At 34.6% G+C, this 19,723-nt stretch overlaps 1 protein-coding gene across 1 annotated transcript in view; it reads left to right on the top strand.

The window, feature by feature from the left end:
• LAMA2 (laminin subunit alpha 2) overlaps positions 1-19,723 on the top strand; it is a 614,367-nt gene that overhangs the window by 352,910 nt on the left and 241,734 nt on the right. Inside the window, exons 14-16 of the mRNA XM_060114490.1 lie at positions 1,262-1,473; positions 9,642-9,753; positions 15,382-15,495. Coding sequence (XP_059970473.1) covers positions 1,262-1,473; positions 9,642-9,753; positions 15,382-15,495 — 438 coding nt within the window. The remainder of the gene's footprint in view (positions 1-1,261; positions 1,474-9,641; positions 9,754-15,381; positions 15,496-19,723) is intronic.

The raw sequence follows: 19,723 nt of genomic DNA, 5'->3' as shown, positions 1-19,723 counted from the left end.
TTATGCCAGTCTTATGTTTCACTCCGAGACATAGCTAAAAGACTGAGCATAGGCATTGGGTTCCAATGGTACATGGGAGTTTTAGAGCAGATTTGGAATTTAAATTTAAAACTTAATGACTATTTTCCCAAGAATATAAGGATACTGAAAGTATTTAGGCAAATGGCAGATTTACGTAGTTGTACTTTATCCATCTCTCCTTGCTTCCAAGTAGATTTTATTGTTTATTTCTTTGTTTATATTAGGTAGAAATAAATGGAAAAGGAAACATTTATTTAGGTGCAGTTAAATCGAATTCAAAACTCCTAATTTAGATAAGAAAAATATAGGAGAAACTGCTTTCGGGATTTGGAGGGCCAAAGGGAGTTCCCAAATGCTAGAAGGCTAAAGTTATCACAAAGGCTGTCTTCCATCCTTTCTCATACTCTTCCTTTCACATAATACATGCCCTCCTCCCCTCAAGTCACACAAAAGCACACATTTCATGCATATTTATGAGTCCAAATGGATCTATGTTGATTTAGCATGAGGCTTTGTTGTTTTTTGTCTTGAAACTTTCATGCATGAGCATCAATAAAAAAAATTCTTTCCCCAAAATGAATGTTCCCAGTATTAGATGAAGTGATCTGGGTGATATATATCATTACGTATGTATGTGTATGAAACTAGAAGTATGTCATAGAATTCCTTTGAGATAAAAGGGATTCTCTAAATGTAAAATGTTGAGACGTTACATATTATTAATATGAATGAACTAAGATAAAATGTTAACTCAAATGGTAATGATGCCATTATCCTATTGTGAACATTAAACTGCAGGCTTTTTTCTTGTTTGTTTTGGAGTTTTTTTTCCCCAGATAGAAGAGTCCTTTAAAACAATAGCTTCATACACTGTTCTAAGTTTTCTTCCCTATTTTCCTATACAACCCACGTTCACCATAAAACAGTATATTTGAAATACTCAGTTTTTGTACACTTCTGTAAAACTGAGACATTTGTAATCACATATATCTATGAGTTTCCAGGTATTTATCATTTTAGTTAATGGGGGAAGCAAAGTCATGCATAACCAGGAAGCGTATACTTTGTGATGCATCTGGTTAAGGCTAATATTTAAATTGTTTTCTCTGCCTTTTATACATACGAGAAATATGCTGACTGACAGGGGAAGCTAACCTGAAATTAAAAACCTACTGAGGATAATCCATAGAGAATCCCTTTTTCCCAGTTTTACCCTTTTATACTTTCTTTTTCTCTTTAGGGAAATGACTTGAGAATCAGTACAGCCCAAGATGAGGTGTATCTGCAACCATCTGAAGAACATATTAATGTGTTGTCACTTAAAGAAGATTTATTTACCATACATGGCACAAATTTCCCAGTCAGTAGGAAAGAGTTTATGACCGTGTTTGCGAATTTAAAGAGAGTCCTTATACAAATCACATACAGCCTTGGGATGGATGCCATCTTCAGGTAAACTCAAGAACTGCATCTCCCAGTGTTCACACATTTACCTTGGGGCAAACACGCATGTGCTGAGTGACTGAAGATCCCTAATGTTTGCTGTCTTCAAATAGTAGATAAGAACGGAGCACTGGTTTTCTGAAAAGTGTTTCTATTAAGCTTTAATATTTTGCATACCCAAGATGAATTTGTCTTAGTCCTTTTTTAGTATTGATGATTCTTTCTCAATTCTGCCAGAGCATGCAATAAGAATGCTTCCCATACCGAGAAATGCTATACTGGAAAAGAGTCTCCTTTATGATGACTCAGATAGTGGAAAACTAAAGTGATACAATTCCAGGATACCCGTATTCAGAAAGTGGTTTGTAAAATATTTTCTTCCATTAATTAATTCAGTCGTCTCTGACTTAATAGTATATAGTTTATGATGAGAAATATAAGCATCTTCATTTAAGTAACTACAAGTTTTTTTTAAAAAAATACTGTAATGGCTGCATGATATAAAGGAAAGTATGAGCTTCGGAGGTAACCTGACTAGGAATTAAATTAGCTCTATTGCTTATTATATGTGTGACCTTTGGCAAGTGGTTGGTTCTTGTGAAAACTTGATTTCTTCAAATGTGAAGTGGAGAAAATAGTGCCTACCTTTCAGGGTCGTTGTGAAAATTATATGTGATAATTATGTAAAGGGCTCTTTACCTACAACGCTTTCAAAGGATTATTCCTTTCTGTTCTCCATTTTTTTCCTTAAAGAGAGAGCTCCCTGACTTGAAGCAAACATCCATAAGGGGCTGACTGTAGGCTGCTGTGCTTTCCATTTTTAAAACAATGATGGGGCTTCCCTGGTGGCACAGTGGTTGAGAGTCCGCCTGCCGGTGCAGGGGACACGGGCTCGTGCCCCGGTCCGGGAAGATCCCACATGCCACAGAGGGGCTAGGCCCGTGAGCCATGGCCGCTGAGCCTGCGCGTCCAGAGCCTGTGCTCCGCAACGGGAGAGGCTACAACAGTGAGAGGCCCGTGCACCGCAAACAAACAAACAAACAAACAAACAAACAAAACAATGATGTATTTTTTTCTGACAAAATTTTGACTTTGTGTCTAAATGAGCTCTTTTCCTTTCTCCTTTTCTACTCTAATAGTAAATAACACAAGCTCTCGTGGCAATTTTGTTCTAAATCAGGTTAATTAGATGACCAAATGTGACCCCAAACCAACAACTTGGCCTACCCATAATCAAAGCAATGTCTCCAATACTGATTTATCTGCAAAACGGTTTTTTTTAATTACTGATGCTCCCCTACCTCCTTCATTTGCTTGCATGGCCTAGTTTGTCTTTCATTTGTAGTACTTTAACTAAGTGTAATCATCATTACCATCTCCCAAAGGAGAGTATCGCAGATTCATAAACAGAACCACTGCCAAACAATGTACCTCTTCTACAGAGTCAATTCTGCTAGAAGCTGGGTTAAAATGCCATGAGGATGAGAAGCAGCACTTAGGAATTAATTATGTTTTTTCACATTTAGTAAATAGAGATTGTCAAGATGTTTAACAAGTACAACGAGATGAGTCCTCTGGATTTCAAAATAAATGACAAGCAAATTGACAAAAAGTGGCTGGGGGACTTATTTATTTTTGCCAGCATTGTTTCTCAGACAAGTTAATCCAAAGACATGAATCCCCCTGATTCATGTCAGATAATTTTAGTGTCCACCCATCTTAAAATCACTAGTTTCTTTTGAACCTGCTGAGGTTTTCCCATACACGAACAACGTGTTCACAGAGTGTATGTATGGGATCTGACACAGGAACTAATCCAAGTAGGTGATGCTTTCTGCAGCCTACATTTTGTAAGGCACTGTGGTTCAAGAAGTGAAAGCCATATCATATTTGAAACTCCTACCCACTTCAGGTGAGTCGAAAGTCAGCATGAATCCCGAGTCAGTACGCTTGTTATGTTTTATTTATCTCTGATCTACTAGTAGATTGAGTCATATTTGTAAAACATCATTTGAATTGATTTCAACTTGTCTTGCACAGTAGGCTTCCAACTTGGTACACAGCTTGTGTGCAAGCACAAGTAAATTGAAGCTATCTCAACAGAAATTCATGTTTAGAATTACTTAAGGAAGATTTATTTCCAGGGTAGTTCTCTCAGCAAATGGGCTTACGCTCCTTCCATTATGGTGGAACTGGAATTGAATAGTGGAGGGAGAAGTGGGCTACAGGTCAGGATTTTGACTTCTGTTTTCAACTTAGCTATTTAATAGTTGTAAACATAAGTGTCATTTTGACCTCTTTGGATTCAGTCACCTCGTCTGTAAAATAAGGATGAGGACAATTGCTTGCCAACGTCAGAAAGACACTATGAGAATGGAATTAGAGGGCTGCAAAAGCATTTTACTAATGGCAAATCAGCACACAAATCCGAAGCATTTCTATCTGACCTGCATCATTCCAGGGAATACCATTTTTTCCAAGTACCGTTAAGACTTGGAGATATCTAGAATAAAGCATGGACTTATATTTCTAAAATTGAGACCATTTTTGCTGTCATTCTTTTTGACAATGCTGAGAGGCCCATACGATAAAATTAATTGATTTCCTTCTTATTGTCCTCATTGATAAGATGAAGATAAAAATGGAAAATTTTTCATTCTTCCTTTAGGAATGTAAGAGAAACCAACTTAACCTAACTGTGTATCTTTCTCCTTTAAATTCACCAAACCTTATTTTTAGTAGCATCCTTGATATTTAACTTGATATTTTTTCTTATACCCTATAGTAGACATTAGTACAGTTCATCAAATTTTTAATCTCCTCCTTTTGGAATACTGCATTTTCTTTGAGGGTAGATGTGGTCATAGGACTTGGTTTCGCCAATGAAATGTGAGCTGAAATGATGTATTATTCCTCTCCTCCTCCCCCCAAGCCTTGGAAAAGCATTGAATTGCCTGTTTGAGACTCTGTGGAGCTTGCTTAGCTACCAGAAGATCAAAACAGCCTGAAATATTGACAGCACACATAGGTCAGCTACCCGGAATAGTTACCCAGACCTGTAGAGGATTTCACATGAGTAAACTTTTGTTTTCTGTTAAGCCACTGAGAATTTGGAGTTGTCTGTTACCACAGCATAACTAAGCCCATCATGACTTTATTATGATGCAACCCATGTGTCTTTATTGCTTGAAAAGAAATACGAAGTTTCTCCAAGGCAAGATGTTTTCACATGACTTTTAATAGTAAATTTTTTGGTATGGGTATCAAAAATATTACACAGAATTTATGTAATAAATAATCTAGAAAAATCCTTATAAACAAAGGAGTGTTTTGAGGCTTGTAGAAATAGTGTTGATAGTATACTTCTACCTTTTGAAATTAATGATACAGGTAATCGCATATTGAAGAAATTATTATGACAAGGGCTCTGAGGCTCTTAAAAAGATTTATGTAACTTGCTCTTAGGAAGAGGTTCAGCCAGGGTTTATGCCATGTGTTTTCTCCCCATTATCTTTGACTACCTCCCAAATCTATTCTGTAACATTGGATTCATTCAGTCTGCCAGCATTTACTGAGTGCCTTCCCTGTGTATTTGAGTTGCAGCTCTCTCTTCTGTAAATTGGCAAAAAGAATACCTAACTTTCAAGATTGAATGCTAAGGTGAGAAAATGATGTATCCAAAACATCTGACCTGCTATCTAGTAAATGTTGGGAGGCAATGTCGAGTAACAGGCTAACCACTGGGTTTGGGTTTGAGTCTGTGCTGCACCATTTGCTAATGGTATCATAGTGACAAGGCACTTTACTTCTCTGAGCTTCAGGTTCTGGCTTTGTAAATGTGGACAAAAACATGATTACCACATTAGCTTCATTGATATTTAAAGGAGCTATGTCTCAAGTTCCCATGATAGTGCACAGAAGACACTCAGTACACAGTAATTATTATGTGATAGTTCTAGGCTAAGGAAAGAGGATACAAAGATGGATAAAGGATCATTGAATTCAAAGAAGGCATGGTCAAGTATGAAAGGCAGACATGTAGAAACGTTTATGGTAGTATAATAAAGAGTGCAATGGAAGTGTGCATAGAGCATCCTGGTGGACCTAGGGAGGAAGAGATGAATTCTTATATTAGCATTTAATATATTTTTGATGAATGGCTGCAACAATAGCAGATTCTGTCAGTTATTTTCCTTACTTGGTATGGGATTGAAGATGTTTGGAGAAAATGTCTAGCTTGTTCCCAGATGGCCCACTCGGACATTGAATGACCTAGTGAATGATTCTGTGGCCTTTTTAGGAATGAAGTAAAAATGATCAGGCTTCACTAATTGAGTAGTACTTTGTGGAACTTCCACAGGACAGAGGCTAAAGGAAGTTCTAAGTCATCATCTTATGTTTTGTCAAAAATTAAATAGAACAAAGCACCTGAACAGTGATAAAATCTTTATCTGTAGTGACCAACCTGAAGTAACATTTGTTTAAATAGAATTAAATAGATATCTTCTATACAAAAAAGATGAATTAAAAATAATTATTTAAAAGAGTTTTAACATCAAGTGTCCTGTTGTTTAAAGGATAGTTTGGGTTTTTTTTCTTTTTTGCGTGTGAAGCATGACATAGCTAACTCTGGTGGAAAATATAGGAAAACAAAAATATTAAGAACAATCTTTAAGACAGTTCCAGGACAGTGTTTCTTATATGATTCCAATATTTTCAATACTAGCTTATATAATTATATCTTTTCTCTTCATCCATCATCTTATCTGTATTCCCACTCATAATAATAAAGAGAAATAGCCAGCTAAAACATTTGATTTAGTTGACAAATCTTTGACAGTTCATGCATCTCCAAACTTTAGTACTTTATTACTATCAGCATTATGTATTTAAATGAATGCAGCCTGTATCAAGAAAATAAAATGACCATATTGAAGGGAGAAAAAGAATAAACTGCAGCCTTCTTCATGAGTAACACTAAAAACTGTTAAACACATTAAAATCCCATTTAACAAATAGCAGAACCTAATGCACATTGGGACTGCTCAGTGAATACTAATGTGGAATATTGCTGGGAAAGATGTTTGAGTGATGAAATTTCTCATAGCTCAAAATGGTTACATAGATTAAGAAGAGGAACATCTGTTGTTTCAAAAGACAAATGAAGGTTGGCAGTTCATTGAAAATATTTTTGTTTTTGTTTTGTTCTATTTTAAATTGTTTCTTAAAGCAGTCAATTACTCATTTTTCTATTTTAAAACATTCCAGTAATCTTTCTTTATGTTTTGCTCATTAATTTTATACTGAAAATCCTGGGATTATATCTATATGTAGTTAACCAGGCTGCTGTTTAGTAAGTGTGATAGTCTTTGTATGATAATCAGCTAGTATAGTAATCATGAAATCATCTAATTTTGAAATTAAAGTGATCAGAAATACAAGTTTGTCATGCGACAGTCCATTAATTGCAGGCAATTAGATGTCACAATAAATTCAGATGAGTTCTGGCCTCTGGCCTGAAGTCCTAATGCTAGCAGTTTTCAATTTATTTTCTTTGTTAGATAAAACAAGTAAGTTTTCTTCTACTTATCTGATTTTATTAATCTGAAATGTGGATCCTGCCTTCAGTGTATCATTTGTTATGGAGTATGTTACAACACATTGTTTGTAATATAACTACATTCCATTCATCTATCCATTTATTCATTCATTTATGTATGTATTTAGTCTTGTATCCATCCATTTATCCATCTATCTATTCATCTACCCACTATCTGTCTATCCTTCTATCCATCCAGAGATTCATCCATCCAACAAAAATGTGTTGAGCATGTATTGATGTGATCAGGCTAGGTAGAGAGATGACACAACAGGGTCTCTGTTCTTAAGGAGTACTCATAAACTCATGTTAGCATAAACAAGTACTATCCTTATTTTAGTAACTCTCCAAAACCTTATGTTGTGTTAAAAATTGCCAGATCTAGGGATTTCACTCCTACTTATATACCCCAAAGAATTAAAAGCAGGCACTCAAAAATAGTTGTATACAAATGTTTATAGCAATATATTTACAATAGTCTAAAAGTAGAAATAGCCAACCATCCATGAACAGATGAATGGAATAAGAAAGTGTGGTATATTCATGCAATAGAATATTACTCATCCATAAAAATGAATGAAATACTGATATGTGTTATAACATGGATGAACCTTGAAAACATTATGCTAACAGAGAGAAGCCAGACCCAAAAGGTCATGTATTATATATGTCCATTTGTATGAAATATCCAGAATAGGTAAATCCATGGAAACAGAAGCAGATCTCAGTTGCCAGAGGTTGGGAATCACCAAACAATAAAAATCTACCACCACTCTTAAGAAAGCAACTAAAAATGCATATCCTAGCAAGAATCAGTTACATCTTTTTTATGGTTAAATAATGGCATATTATGTGTTATGGAGATCTATCAGTCATTTTAAAAAAACAATAATTATCATTATGAATCAATAGCAGTCATTTAATTTTGTGCTCTTAGAGCTTATTTAAAATTTATTTTAATACATTAAAATGACAAAAATCTAGTTTTGGGGATGGAAATAGTATTTCTTGTGCTACTCATCTAGTCATTTTGATCCTGTTGCAGCAGTCAATATATGGTAATAAAATTCCTAGCATTTTATAACCACATATATGAGTTATGTACTATATCAAGAACTTTACATTCATTATTTCATTTAATCCTTTAATCAAGCTCATCATGTATGGACTCTTGTTTTATCTCCATTACATAGATGATGATATTGAGGCTGAGAGATGTTAAGTAATTTTTCCTAGGCTACGGGACTGGTAGATGTCAGAGACAGGATATGAATCTTGATCTGTCTGACTTCTGAGTTTGTGTTCTTAACAATGAAGATTTTACATTTTGTTTTTCTTAATAGGAAAAAGCCAATAAGACACTAATGAGATTTATTTAAATTGTGAATGTATATTGGTTGCATATTTGGAAAGAAATACATACACACACTATACATATATACCACTTATGTAACAGCATTTTTCAACTTGGCCAAACCAGCTTTTCCTAGGAATAATGAATGATACCAAAGCTCTGTGCTAAAGTCACCAGATTGTACAGAAGTACCAATAAAATGAAGCCTGAAAGTACAGAAAACAGTGAATTTAATTTAGGCCCAAAACAATTTAGGAAAATAGTTCTAACTAATTCAACTGAGCATTTGAAAAAGTTTCACTTTTACCTACCAATATGAAGATCTATCTCTGAGAAAAAGCAACCAAAATAATTTCCAACTTTCTTTTCTTTCTTTTTCTTTTTTTTGCTTCCATTTTTTCTTTAAATTTAAACTGTTGGACTGAATATTAATATTATGTCCTTCTGCTTTTCTAGTTTAAATATTAAAAATACGTCAGTCATATGAATGTTTTCTGTTTTAAAAATTCCTTCAACTATGTTTTTTTTTTTTTGCTGCATTGAGTCTTTGTTACTGTGCACGGGCTTTCTTTAGTTGTGGTGAGTGGGGGCTACTCTTTGTTGTGGTGCGCAGGCTTCTCATTGTGGTGGCTTCTCTTGTTGGGGAGCACAGGCTCTAGGTGCGCAGGCTTCAGTAGTTGCAGCACGCAGGCTCTGTGGTTGCGGTGTGCGCAGGCTCTAGGGTGCACAGATTCAGTAGTTGTGGCTCGTTGGCTCTAGAGCACAGGCTCAGTAGTTGTGGCACATGGCCTTAATTGCTCCGCAGCATGTAGGATCTTCCCAGACCAGGGATTGAACCCATGTCCCCTGCATTGGCAGGTGGATTCTTAGCCACTGTACCACCAGGGAAGTCCCTTCAACTATGATTTTAAACTCTTTATCTCAAAAAAAAAAAAAAAGGCAGGTGGGGGAATCAAAACACATAGCCAAAAACCAAGAAATGAGCAAGAATAGTCATATCTTTTCAACATTTGATTGTGGTACTGGTTGTGAGCACTTTTAACTGGGCTGACTTTGCCTAATATGATGAATGACCAGAGCATCAAGTTATGGATATTCATTTGCCTTCTTTTTCAACATAAAACTTTGCTTATATTTACATCATTGTTTCTGTACTATTCCTCAAGAGATGTAACACCTAGGAGTTTGTTGCTTATTTACCATTTCTTTTTCCTTCTGCTCCAGGCTGAGCTCTGTTGGCCTTGAATCTGCTGTCCCCTATCCTACTGACAGAAGCATTGCAGCAGCTGTGGAAGTTTGTCAATGTCCATCAGGGTATACTGGCTCCTCCTGTGAAGTAAGTTTGCAAGAATATAGCTTCAGTGCATTCTAAGTTCCTTCAGCATTATTTTCCATAAACTATTCTAAAATAAGCTTAGTTTTTTCATCAAGGATTGCACAAATGATAGTATATTATTAGTTAAAGAAGAAACTCCAATGTCTGCGAAAAAGTCATGACTTTCAAATAGTGTTACTCATGTAATTCCATCTTGAAATCAGGTTTCTTGTAGAGATATTTTGCCTTATGACATATAGCTAAAAATCTGATGTTTCTTTAGGTGTTTGTTTTCGATTTAAATTGTTGATAAAATAGAATAAATGATGGTGGAATAATATTTCAAAATATTTCTCTTTCATTTCCACCTGAGTACTTACGAGGAATTTAGCACTATTTCTTTTCTTTTTCACCCTTTCCACATTTTTAAATCCTATGTACCACATTCTTTCTCTACTTTATTCCTAAGAATACAACCAAATCACAATCTTCTGAAGTACTCAATCTTTAAAATGCCCAGAACATAATATATGGAAGAAATACCTTGATCTAGAAAATTTCCTATAGGTCTTTGATTTGTTTAGCACCTAAAATTTGAGATATTTATTGCTGTCTCAATATTCTAGATTTATAATAAGATTAATGTTCCTTACTTAATATCACAGTGTGTCATTCTAAGGTAATAATTTTTATTTACTTTTATGTATTTTCTTTAGGTAGTTTGAAAATTGATTTTACTTGAAATCTGGTCAAAAAAATATAAACACCATTTCCTTTATAGAGGGCATGGCTTGCAGACAAATGGGAACTTAAATTCTTTAAAAAATGGTGCCTTTAAGGAATCATCTGACTGTACCAAGATGTTCCACTTCAGCACACTACCCCATTATGCCATTTACAAAAATACCCTAGGCCTTGCTTTGTTGTTTCTCTTGTACTTTAAAATAATGCATGCTATGAGAGGATACTCAGGGCTTAGAGTCATATTGGTGACAAATGTGTTTTCTTTAACTGGGCTCAGATTCACCTATCCAGAAATAAAACTAAATGTAATTCACTGTCACTTTTCCAAAATTCAAATAGAGAAGAGAAAAATAATCATGGAAATGAATTAGCTCTGTCAACCCAAATTTGATTTTACATGTAAAATAAATACTGTACTTGATGAAAAGTATTTTTTTATTAAGAGCCTAGCAGTTTGTATTTCAAACCAGAAAGCTCTCTTTGAACTTTATGTTCTCATTTCAACTGAAATAATAAATAACCTTGATTCTATTCTTGGTTTAACCCTTATTCCCACATTGATTACTCTCAGTGCTCTTCATCATCTTTTATACAAATTTAAAATGCCCATTGAATCTAAAATTGTCTGAATATTAGAATTATTTAATTGGTTATGCATTTTGTTTCTTCTTTTCTTTCTTCAAAAGTATTTATTAAGAATCTTTGGTAAATTCTGCCCTAGATGTTGAGGGGATTATCAAGAAGATTACATCACAATCCCTATTCTTAAAGAGCTAATGGTCTGTTTAGGGAGACAGAACAAATACCTGTGAAAAATTGGATCACAGCACTATATAATTAAGGCACCAGTTAAGTGGTAGAGAACTTAAGTGCAATAATCTTTCAAAGAGGTGAGCAATTCCAGTGGAGAGAGATGTCACAGAAAGTATCCTAGGGTGGAAAAACCTCAAATTGGATGCTAAATAATGGTAACAATTAGGTAGGAAGAGAGAGAAACAAGCGAGTGTGGGAGAGTCAGAACAAAGAAGCAGAGCAGGGATAAGAAAACCTTCCTGTGCCTCTCACATGATAATTGATAAATAAAGTTACTTTGGAATCCATAAAAGAATTTAGTTGAATCAGAAGACAATGAACTCTGGAGTTTCTCTCTGGCTTCTTAGTTTTTTCTACTCTCTAATAATTCCTTCTTTTCTTTGAAACTTCCTATTCTTAAACTCACTGTTATCTATTCCTATCCTTTCCTAAATTCATTTGCTTTTTTATTGAGTTCCTAACGCCAGGCACTCTAGTTTTGTTATCACTAATATCACTGGATCCTTTAAAAGCTGAGTAAACTCCAAAGACTATTAATGTCTTAATTCTAGCTTACCAAAAACACATGCCATAACTCCATTATAGAATCACTCTCTTCTGTTTTGTTTGGGTCCACAGTGTTGATTCAGAATCTTTTTTTTTCTCATTTCTACTTCTTATAAATCCCCCCACAGTTCATCTTTCAAATATTTTCATACTTTCCTAGTATCATCATAATTCATTTCACTTGACAAGTGGAACAGGTGAGGAAGTGAAAGCAAAGTTGGGTACTAAAAAAAGTTGTTTAAATTCAAATCTCAGTTCCCTCTTCTATATGATGCCACAAAGAAAATTTAGATAAATATGATAAATTCCATGAAGAAAATAAACAGGGTGCCTTGACAGAGGTACTGAGAATGGGTAGAGGAAGATTAGATGGGAGGGACTACTTTATGAGAGGTTGTCAGGAAGGTTTTCTGAGGCGGTAGCATCTAAACTGAGTTTAGGGTCAGCTTAGTTAAAGGAGCTGAGGAGTTAGTGCAACAGAGTTTGGAGTCGGCAAGGAGCTGAGTGGGGGCAGGTATGGCTGGAGCTTATAGTAAGCAAGTAAGAGAGTGGCACAAGGTATGATTGAAGGAGGCTGGCCATTCAGAGCGTTGCATGCATGATAAGAACTTGTGGTTTTATTCTAAATTCAATGGAAAGAAGGCTTTAAGCTGGGTGATGCCATGATCTGAGTTATATTTTTTTGAAAAAGTCATTATAACTACAGTGTGTAGAAAATATTTTACATGGCAGGAGTGGTAGGAAGGAAAATGGTTAATATGCTACTGTGGTAGAATGCAATGATGATAGTGGTTTGTTAGTATAATGACAGAGGATGTAGAAAGACGTGTTTATTCTAAATATATTTTGGTAGTAGAACCAATAGGACTTACTGATAGACATGCCATGGGAGAGTTGAAAACACTAAAGATTTTAAGAATGAGTCAGATGATGAGCTTGAGCAATTGGATGTGGTACCATTTACTGAGCTAAGGAAAACTAGGAGAGGAACAGCTGTGATGGGGAGGATGAAATCAATGATCCATTTTGGAAATATTAGGTTTGAAAGAGCTATGAAGTGTATTGTCAATGTCCAATGTAGGTCCTGAACTCAGAATATCTGTCTGGTCTATAGATATGTATTTAGAAGGAATCATCAACTAGGGGACTAAATAAAATGACCTGGGAGAAATTGTGGAAAGAAAAAGAAAAGTGACTGAGCCCCCAGGAGCTCCTGACAATGAGAAGTAGGTTGAAGCAGAGGAGACAGCAAAGAAATGGGGTGGAAACTTTGGGACTGTAAAAGCATGGAAGTTTCGAGAAGAGGACTTTTGAGGGAGATAGGAATCAACTAAACCATATCTTGATGAGAGAGCAATAAAGTGTTGATTGTAGAATTGTTTATTGGATTTGGCTCCCTGGAATTTGGTGACATGGACAAGAGCAGTTTTAATCAAGTGGTGATAGCACAAGACTGATTAGGATGGAATGAAGCATAAAAGGGAAGTGAGGAAGAAAAGACATTTTATTTTTTTAAGTTTTTTTCTTTTTTTAAACTTCTATTGGAGTATAGTTGATTTACAATGTTGTGAAAGTTTCAGGTGTACAGCAAAGTGAATCAGTTTTATATATATATATATATATATATATATATATATATATATATATATATATATATATATATCCATTCTTTTTAGCACAGTCTTACTGAAAAGAAAAACAGGTAGGTAACTGAAAGTTATAGATATTAAGGAAGTAATTTTGTCTTTTTTTTCTATTAGCTGATTTTTGATGGAGATACTAGATCATATTTTCAAGTTGATAGTAATGATCCAACAGAAAGGAAAGCTATTACTGATGCAGCACAGAGAGGAAATACTGGGAAGACAATAGATAATGGAATACAGATTACAAGGGCAGTGATATTCCTTTGAGAGGATGAGGAATCCTGCATGCCTGTTCCAGAGGGGAATATGACAAATGGAAATATACACTTATGCTTGTGGACTTGGTAGTGGAAATTTGGCTTCCAATGGCTTTAATTTTCTCTGTGGCTAATGAGATGAAATTACTGGCTAAGAGAGAGGTGTAAAGAGTTGGGAAATTTGAAGAAAGAAGATGGAGTATGAGTAGTACATTTGCAGATATATATATATATCACTTTTTAATGACAATTCCATGAATATTTGTCCTGAAAAGAGTAAATCAGTTCTCTCCTTGTTATCAACACCCTTAATTTCTACCCCCTTCTGGATGTGTAGCTTCACCAGTTTTTAGAAATATATATTACATTACAAAATCTCTTCTATAATGGGTCTAGGATGACAAGATTTTTAATGAGGAGAAATTATTAGAAGAGGTTAGAAAATTGACACCTTTTCTGTACTGTGCAAATTAAGAGGAAAGTTGTTTTGTTTTCCTTTCAGATATGAAATATCAGCTCATCCTTTTTTTTTTTAATGTGTTTGCTATCGATGTTCACATTTAAGAGTCCTCATATCCTGAGGCAGAAGGAAGATTTCCAACAATACACAATTCTATATTCTTTATTACTTCAGTGGTTTCTCTCTTGATTCCACTTTCAACTGGGAAAAAAAGGCCTTTTCATGATATATTATGTCGTAGTTAACCATCCAGAAATATGGTAAATAACCCACAAAATGCAATTTTAACTTGATGGAGATCATAACCTCCTAGAGGGCAATGAAGTTTGTCCCCTTATTTTGCATCCCGTCCAATTTATAGTGACCCCCACGGAAGATAAACTTAAACATGACCGTGAACTGAAAGCCAGCACAGACACACAGATACTGTATGGCCCAAATACCCTTTTTCTAATCAGAATTCTATTTTTGGATGGTAAAGTGTTTCACACTTAAAAAGGAAATGATAGATATAAGTAGAGTTCTAGTAGAATAATGCCATAAAATAAAATATCAATGGAATAACTATATGGTAAATAAATCATAAACTATTTTGTGTAAACTTGAAAGCATAATAGGATGGAAGAAGTTGAGAATGAGAGGTATAAATTATATATGTGTGTGATCAAATGTTAAGAGCAGATGCTACCTTTCTTCCAAATGACTTCAAAGATTTTCTGAAAATGACAGAGTTATGGGCAGTTTGTACGTGGGAAAGGGAGGTCACTCCAGAGAATCTACATTCCTTGGAATGACATTAGGTGCTCTCTTAGGCTAAGGTTCTGAAGAGTCCATTTCTGTCGGCTGCTTTTTTTCAGTACTTTTTCTTCCATTTTCTTATCTGTGCTTTATACTTTGCGACTGTCATGTTTCAGTTCTTTATATCTCTGCTTTATTTTGCTATTTCAGAAGAGACATCAAGCTAATGCTTCTTCTAATCTCATACCTGCCAATAACACTAAGGTTAGTACGAAGCTCCCATGTCAGGAGGAATAGCTCTGTAGCAATATTTCCATAATGGCAGTGCTTTGACAAGCACATTTGCTGGGTTTGCTACCTAAATATTCTCCTTTATCCAGTAAAGACAAAAAGCAAACTTTTAAAAAATCCCTGAGACTAACTTGAAGCCTTATCTTCCTTTCAGTCTTGTTGGCCTAGGCACAGACGAGTTAATGGCACTGTTTTTGGTGGCATCTGTGAACCCTGTCAATGCTTTGGTCACGCGGAATCCTGTGATGATATCACTGGAGAATGCCTGGTAAGTGCTTTCTCCTTTGGAGATGCTGATTGACAGGGCTGAAATCAGCTCAATAGGTCCTGCAATTCAATTACTACCTTTGGGACTTTAAATACTTGAGTCGGGAAGTGATTTGATGGCACTCTTTATATTGAACTGAGTTGGAAGCTGAGAACGTTCTTTCATATGTGGTCTCCCTGACTAACAAGCATTAGAAAGTGTTTATTCATATTAGTCTAAGAATTGAATTAAGATCAGATACATCATAATAAAACATAACTAATGACTGGGATACCTATCTACCACAAATATATGATTTCAATCCCTTCCATAAATCTACCAAAAAATAGACTGTATTTCTGTAACAGGAAATAATTTATATCCCCCTAATATGAAAAGCATAAAATGTAACCTCTGTAATAGGCATAATTCAGTTTTTTTCACTTTGAAAATGAGGGAATACTACATTTTTTTCTTGTCAAATGTCAGCATTTAACTAAATACAAAGCATCATATATAGATTAAAAAATAATATATATATGCAATACATATTCACCAGAGCTGCTTACTCCTTTTACAATTAAGTCTATACTTCAACCAGAAAAAAAGCTCTGCAAAAGGCAAAGTACTTTCCATCCTGCTAAGAAGCTTTTGGATTAGAGAATTACACTGAATAGACCATTCTGATTAACTCAAGGGCATGTTAGTTTTATATTGTCTGACATGGCATGAAGCTTGAAACAACACTTCTCATTTCATTAGTCTTGCAGAAACACAATTTGAAATGGTGCCAGTTTAGGAAGATATCATATTCTCATTTCCCTGTAGAATTTAAGGCAGACTCTGTTATCTGTATTTCTTAATGTTCTCTCTTTCTCTTGCTCATTCTTATCCCCCACCCTTTTTCTTCTACTTAAAAGATTCTGGGAAAAATCCAAAATGAAAACTCAGGGCTTTTGTTTCAATGTGATTTGGCATTTAGGTTTATTGATGCTCTTTCTGTTTTCTGTATAGAAGATTTTGTTTAACTGTATTGCAGTATAAAGCATGATAGCCTTAATTTGTGGATCAGTAGATTTTTCAAATGGCATTGTTATGAATAGAAAGACTAAGTGATTTTCATTTTAATTATACAATAAGTCTTTTAAAATGTACCTTGGAAAAAATACCGAGTTACCTTTAAACACTTTACTAACATGCAATAGGAAATATTCAGTCCAAACCAGATACAGATTTGCTTTACTGAAACCTAGAAAGACAAAAATAAATATTTAATGATACCAGACTTTTAATGTTCCCAATAATAATATTTCATGTTGCATTCATTAAGTCTAAAATCATGCTGTTAATTCATTTGGTTATGTAATATTTCTAAGAATGAAAGCCCATTGTTTTAGAATAAAATAGTTTCATCCAGCATAATTTTGGGAGGAAGAAAGGAGGGGATCAATGATTATGTGAGACCTTCTACTAATGAAGCCTAGTTTACTGACTTTGTTTCATGGACAGGGGGATAGGCTACTTCAAATAACACAATGAATCTTAGGGAAACAACAGAGATCTTGTTGATAGAGATAGAATCTGGGGTGTTTTCTGAGTTTTCTGCTGTAGCTGGTAAATAGGTGATCATGTAAGATATTTCTGGAGACTTTCAAATGCTCTTTATCTGAAATGGTGTTGACAACTAAATGCTGCTGTTCCATTTTGAGTGTATTCATTCTAATGTGATCCACAAAGAGAAAAATATTTAAATGTTGCACATCAAAGGCATTCTTACTGTTCAGTTGACCCACATTTTAGCTTCCTTTTTTTTTTTTATTATTTATGCTTCCCCCCACCAGCACTAGATAGAAAATTTACAAAACTTACAGATAAACTGCTTTTTAGTTTGGCTTTGAAATCTAATTAGAAATTAACTGAAATATTTTTTGATATTAGACCAAAATCTAGACCTCTGTTATAGGGCAGACTTATTGTATATTAAAAGGTCATTTTGACTCAAAGTACTTTTGAAGTGACCTAGGAAACACTCAAGCCACATGGGAAGATTGCATACTTGTTCCTTGTCATTGTTCTTGTGATAAGTGATGTGAATAGACATTTGGAAAGTACTTTTGTAGCAGGACACCTGTAAAAATAACCAGCCCATCAGAGCGAACCTTTCATCTTTTTCAGTTTGGGTTTTCCAATGTATTGTTGTCTAATATTGTTTTATGGTTTCAACTGCAGAAACAATTGAGGTTTAAGATTAATTTTATTTACATTAACTGAAATATGACATTAGGAAATGTAAGAAACTCCTACATGTTATTTTTCTTTCAAATCAGTAAAGAAAAGCAGGGTCTCTGGGTTGTGCAAGATTTTCAGTTGAGTTTTAGAAATACCATTTTCAACATGGTTAAAACATAATCAGTTTTATAATCTTATTTTTTAAAGCCCCTAAGTCTTTGAAGATATAATTTTGATTGTGTCAATCTGACAATATGCAAAGAATATTGCAAAAAACATACTTTTTTTTAGTAAGAGACAGCTTTAAACTTGAAAACTGCAAGGAACTAATATGAAGATGAAATCAAAGAGGAAAGCGTTTCATCAAATTGATCCATGTTTTGCACCTTCCATCCCAATGTGCTGTTATTTAGACAAATGTGGATAATAAAGTTAACACCTTTGCTACTTTGATAGAGGGTTGCTAAATAAATTTGAGAATTTTAAATACCTTAAAGAAAAACCTATTTGCAAGTATCACCAGATACTAAAGAATTACCTACTCACTGTCATGAAACTGTCATGATATTTCAGAGCTAGAAAACTTCATATATTTTGAGCTTAACTCCCACATTTACAAAATGTAAGCAAGTGGATTACTGGATTTTCATTTAACATTGTCTACAATAAAGAATCTGTCCCTCTCCCCAAGGAATTTAACAAGCTATGTTCAGAAGTGTTTATTTATGGGTGTTTTTTTTTCTTAAATCCATTTACTAAGTGTAACTAAAATTGAGTTTCTTAAAAATATACTAAAAGAGGGCTTCCCTGGTGGTGCAGTGGGTGAGAGTCCACCTGCCGATGCAGGGGACACAGGTTCCCGCCCCAGTCCGGGAAAATTCCACATGCCGTGGAGTGGCTAGGCCCGTGAGCCATGGCCGCTGGGCCTGTGCGTCCAGAGCCTGTGCTCCACAACGGGAGAGGCCACAACAGTGAGAGGCCCACATACCACAATAAAAAAAAAAAAAAAAACTAAAAGAAATAATAATTCAGAATTTTCATTGAGTCAAACTGGCTATCCCATTGGTCAATCAGATTAATAAACTTTTACTTTATGCTTAAAGTGAATTTATATTTTGGCTATTAGCTATTTCCTCTACTTATTTAGTTACTGATGATAAAATTAAACGTTTTGCACTCCAAGCTCTGATGAATTCTTTTGAAATGAGAAAAAAATAGCATTTTATATGCTTGTAAAATTAAAAATGTATTTCAGTCATAATAAATCCATATTGTATGATAGGTAATAGGCATTAGATACATTTTATTGTATCATTGGAGACTGAAGAAGTTATGTTTACATGATGCCAGAACATCATTAAAACTTATCAATGCTTTATAGACAGTTTCATTTGTTGATTATCTGATTGTTCACCTTTACCAGTCTTGATCAATTTTGTGAACACAAAGTGGGTTTATGAATATACTTTAATTAATATGAAGAAATCAAGATATAAATGACTTTATTTTGATTTTTTTTATTTTTGAAAAGAACATGGTTTCAAAAAATACTAATTGACAGAAAAATACCATTTCAATTTTAAAAAACAGTGTGTGTATGCAGAAAATTATAAGAAACTGATGAAAGAAATTAAAGATGATACAAATAGATGGAGAGATATACCATGTTCTTGGACTGGAAGAATCAACATTGTGAAAATGACTCTACTACCCAAAGCAATCTACAGATTCAGTGCAATCCTTATCAAAATACCACTGGCATTTTTCACAGAAACTAGAACAAAATATTTCACAATTTGTGTGGAAACACAAAAGACCCCAAATAGCCAAAGCAATCTTGAGAAAGAAAAAAGGAGCTGGAGGAATCAGGCTCCCTGACTTCAGACTACACTACAAGGCTACAGTAATCAAGACAGTATGGTACTGGCACAAAAACAGAAAGATAGATCAATGGAACAGGATAGAAAGCACAGAGATAAACCCACGCACATATGGTCACCTTATCTTTGATAAAGAAGGC

The sequence above is a fragment of the Mesoplodon densirostris genome, chromosome 12, assembly GCF_025265405.1.
Source record: "Mesoplodon densirostris isolate mMesDen1 chromosome 12, mMesDen1 primary haplotype, whole genome shotgun sequence".
Classification (NCBI taxonomy): Eukaryota; Metazoa; Chordata; class Mammalia; order Artiodactyla; family Ziphiidae; genus Mesoplodon; species Mesoplodon densirostris.
This window is presented reverse-complemented; position numbering and strand designations above follow the sequence as displayed.